The 4,769-nt window shown below is 51.7% G+C and overlaps 1 protein-coding gene across 1 annotated transcript; it reads left to right on the top strand.

The window, feature by feature from the left end:
- Positions 1–381: 381 nt before the first annotated feature.
- On the top strand, positions 382–2,002 carry LOC147984368 (uncharacterized). Its single transcript, XM_087543517.1, has one exon. The coding sequence runs from the start codon at positions 616–618 to the stop codon at positions 1,558–1,560; it is 945 nt and encodes a 314-aa protein (XP_087399643.1). The 5' UTR covers positions 382–615; the 3' UTR covers positions 1,561–2,002.
- Positions 2,003–4,769: the final 2,767 nt, after the last annotated feature.

Genomic DNA, 4,769 nt, shown 5'->3' with positions numbered 1-4,769 from the left:
GTTACGTACGCATGCACCTCATGGATTACCTGGTGCAGATCCGTACGAAACTATGGTTTTGCTGTTACTTAGAAATCGTTATCGATCCGTCCGTTGATCGAGTTATACGTCACCACTGATACAGTCTCTACAAATCGTGATTATCCGGTTGCCCTTTTTTTATTATTATAAATTAAAAACCGCGGAACGTCGAGCATATAACAATCCGGACAATTCCCCATGCATACAATTCAGCAGAAGACGTACGCTCTGTATAAATTATGGGACGTGTCTGAAGATTCTCACCGTTTTCTTTCTTGTTGTTAACGGCTTAACGCGGACACAGCACTGGAGTAGTATTTCCCATCTCGACACCGGGTCAATCGTGGCAAGCAAGGCATGAAAATTGAATAGTACTATCTGACACCTCCGCGCTTGACCCAGCTCGCGCCAGGACACCGCCCCGCGGCCTTCAAATGATCGAGTCGCCCCCGACTTCCAGATTCCAGTCACCCAGCCCCACAGAGGAACAGCTAAACAAATTACGAGCGACACCGGAGCAAGTTACAGCCAGGTTCAGCTTGGAAGTTAATCCCCTTTATAAGCCGTTCTTGACAGGGAGTGGTAAACGGTATTATGCCGGAAGAAATGGTGCTCTGCGGCACGGCCAGCTTCAAGGACGTTGACAAGGGCGAGCCGACGAGCGGCGGAGGCAAGCAGGCGCAGAGGAAGGAGAAGAAGAAGCCGGGCGCCGGGAAGAAGGAGAACCCGTACGCGTCGCGCGGGCTCGACAAGTTCTCCATGGTGCTCGCGGAGCTCGAGTCCCGGCGGGAGAAGGTCCTGCGCCGCGTCGACGGCGGCGACCACGTCATGGTCCGGTTCGTGCAGTCCGAGACCAAGGGCTGGGTGCCCATCGTCGTCAAGCTGCCCGCGGAAGAGCCCGCCGCCAAGGCCGAGCCCAAGAAGAAGTGCAAGTTCAAGCTGGCCGTCTCGCCCACGCCTCCGCCCACGCAGCCGCCGTCGCCGCGGACGGAGTCCACCAGCCCGAGAGGAGGAGACGACGCCGTCATGCACGTCGCGGCTGCGACGGCGCCGGCTGTCGCCGCGGCGCCGGCGAAGAAGAAGGCTTCGGCCGCCGGGAGGTGGCCGTGGGCGGACAAGGCGATCAGGCCGAGCCAGTACTGGCCGTTCGTGGCGATGCTGCTGCTGGTGAGCCTGGTCGTGTTCGGGAGGATGTTCGCCATCTGCTGCACCTCCATCTGGTGGTACCTCGTGCCCATCTTGAACGGCGAGGATGGAGGACCGAGATCCATGGGCAAGACCGGCAGGCATCTCGGCAAGAAGGCGAGCGACAAGAAGATCGGCGAGAAGATTACTTGGGCGTCATTGCCTCCTTCACATGGCAAGAAGGGCAGCTCCGGCGACCATGAGGTGATCTCGCCTAGAGGATCACATGGCAAGAAGAGCAGCTCCGGCGACCATGAGGTGATCTCGCCCAGATCACATGGCAAGAAAAGTAGTAGCTCCGGCGACCACGACGTGATTTCACCCAGAAGCCATGCACATGGGAAGAAAGGGTAATTCGCACTTAGAAGGTCGTGTTGTAAATAGTCGTCAAACAGAGTGGCCAGAAAGATCAAATTTCAGGTTTTATCTTTCCTACCGTTCTCCGGTTTTTGTTGTTCTTTTTCTAAGGAAAAAAGAGCTGATTGTAGATTTGTAATGCATGGAAGTGTCCATGTACACCAGATCAGCCCCTTCATGTGTGGCTACTCAAACAAAGTGTTCAGAAAATTCGGGCAACATGCGCAACGATTTTAGGCATAAATTCCGTACACTAGGAACTTCTTGGTTCAGGCTGGCCACGTGCGATCCCGATACAGATTTGATCATTGGTGCATGCCAATTGCATATGATTTGGTGCTTGACATCCTCTTGGATGACTGCTGAAAATGCAAAGGCGTTTAGCCATATGACGGAGATAAACATGTGAATCGCTTATTGGCTGTGATGTTTGATGTCATACATTGGTCATTGGTCTACTTTGTTACCGTCACAAAATAGGCTTTCGTCTCGCTTTTTTCTATCTCTACTTCTCTAATACTTTTTACTAATTTTACTTAAAAAATAAGTAATGCAAGCAAAACTCTTTGTCAGTCGGTCCCTCTCTCATCACATCTCCCCATAGATTTATTTCATCCAGACTATTTTTTTCCACCGCATCATATTTGATCGCACCTTCCCAATGCGCCCCTCAATCACATTGATTACTTACCTTTTGAACCAATTTCATCTTAATATACTTACCAAATTTCTCATCAAAATATAAGGTAAATCACCGCACCTTTCTCGTGTGCCGCTTAATCATATTAATTACTTACCCTCTAAACCAATTCCACCTTAATTTACTTACCAAACTTCTCACAAACTATAAAGGCGGGATTTGGTAAACATTTATTTGCACAACCGCATTAATATGGACAGCTAATTCACGAGCTAACATACTAGAATATTCGTATCCCGTTGCAACGCACGAACATGGTTCTACTATAGATATAAAGCAACACGCCAAAGTGCACGATCAAATGACGCAATATGATAAAGAGGCCCTCTTACAAAGCATATCTAAAGATACAGCATGAAGCATAAAACTAGCCTACCACCTTGTCGAGGCCAGATCGATGATGCATGAACTCCACGGCAACATCATAGGAGGGTGACGGTCCAAGCGTTGTCGCTGCCGAGTCTAAGCATACACACAAGGGTTTTCACCCGGGGCCCTAGCATGGCGACGAGACCCATGACAATGTATTCAGGAAGAAAGCGTCACCAACAGGAGTTACCGTTGCAAAAACGCGAAGCTTTCGCTCGGAGACTCGACCGCACCACCAGAGGCACCCCAATCACCGTTGCAATGATGGCCAGACCATTCACACCAGATCTGGGCAATCATTTCTGTAGGAAGAGGACAGGTCCGAGCCTCCCCCCACTACACCCCTAGCCGCCCACACGGCCAAGAGGCGATGTCACCACTGCCACTACGGAGCTTGCCGAAAAGCCAACCGTGTAGCCCATCATCCGGGGTCGCCGCCCGACATCCTCGAACAAAATCATCACCGACGCCATAGCACGTGGACGCCACCCCAACCAATCCTCGAGACTCCGCCTCGACATGGAAAGAGAAGGTCTAAAGCACGCACGAGGAGCAACCAGCCCCCAACTGAGGGACCAAGTCCAGCCCATGCACTGGCGGCCAGCCCACGTCGTCACCCATCTTCTAGACAACACTACCGGGAAGGAGGTTGGGCGTTGCCCCATCATATCTGGTCATTCCGGATCCAAAAGGGGGAGACACCCGTGGCAGCTGGCACCTCTGGCCACCCGGTGACAGCCAGACCTCTGGCCACCAAGCAGTGGTTGTTGGAGATATGCCCTAGAGGCAATCATGTATGATGATATTTCCTATGTGTTTATGAATAAAGATAGTCCTTGAACATTATCAATGATGTGTATCAGCAAGTACGTGACTTGTTTGTGGGACTATGCATTGTATGATGACTGTCTTAAAAGGTCCCTAGTCGAAAGGGTTGTGTGGACGTGTAGCCAACTAGACTAGCATATGACACGGTCAATGGCTTGGTCTCACTAGCCATGGAGCATTGGATGCTAACCAGATAATATGGACTTGGAAGGATCTGGTCGGATTCGACGTAGTCGGATCCGAGTCGAGATAAGGTCCGAGTCGGACAGACCCAACTATGAGACGCAGCGATATGTCATCTGTGAGTCTTGAGTACAACATATGTTCTATGTTCTAAGACCTGAGCTGACGCATGTACTCGGGATGGTGACAGACTTGCTTTGATCCGACCAAACGCTACTCCGTAACTGGGTAGTTATAAAGTTAGGTTTCGGATTTGTCCAGAACCATGCTACGAGACGTGGTCGAGCAAGATAGGATTTGCCCCTCCGATTAGGAGAGATATACTCTGGGCCCCTCGTGTGATCCGACCAGGATAAGCATGGCCATGCGACAAGGATTATGAGATAATCCGGTTTGTGGTCGGCATCACTGGAACGAGAAACAGGTCGGGCTAGCACAAGGATGACAGACTCGTCTTGAGCCCGACAACATATATCGTGTGGCAAAAGAAATGAAAGTATGATGTACAGGTTCGCCTAACCAATTTCATAGTCTGTTTGGCGTTCGGCATGCCTTGCTAGAGGCCGCTACCAACTGTGCAGTTCGGAGGTGATCCGAACTGCGACCAAGCCGGCTTGAACCTAATGGGTCGCGCGCTTAAGGGAAGGAACCTACGAGGTCGGATCTGAGGACACTGGTCGGATGTGATCCGAGCTGTATTCGGATTGTGGCCGAGTAGACTTATGGGCTTTAGGGTCCGTGCAAGGCCCAAGTGTTGAGCCTGCGACGGACGCCTATATAAAGTGGAGGTGCCGCACACTCACGCAATTGATCATTTCGACGCTGTCACTTGGGTTTGCATGTATTGCGAATAGGCACCTCCACTCGCCACCGGTTGTGTGATCGGACCTAGCAGTCCGCCGCACGATGTTCCTCCTGCACGCGCGGATACCGTTGGAGGCGGTGCACTTGCGCCGCTCTGGCGAACCTGTACGTGGGAACCGACTACCAGTTGTACGAGGGGGATCGGACGAGGAGGAGACGATCAACGTGGACGCGCTGCCCCAACTCTTCTTCCGCTGCACGGCACTGCGCGTCTAGTGGTAACGAACTGTGATCCATCTCTCGTAGCATGTTCTTGGTTGTT

The sequence above is a fragment of the Triticum urartu genome, chromosome 2A, assembly GCF_056163025.1.
Source record: "Triticum urartu cultivar PI428250 chromosome 2A, HENAU_Tu73, whole genome shotgun sequence".
NCBI lineage: Eukaryota > Viridiplantae > Streptophyta > Magnoliopsida > Poales > Poaceae > Triticum > Triticum urartu.
Note: the sequence above shows the minus strand (reverse complement) of the source record. Positions and strands in the feature narration are given on the sequence as shown.

Excerpts from the sequence above, each read along its gene's own strand:
- LOC147984368 (XM_087543517.1), top strand. The coding sequence starts at position 616 with ATGCCGGAAGAAATGGTGCTCTGCGGCACGGCCAGCTTCAAGGACGTT.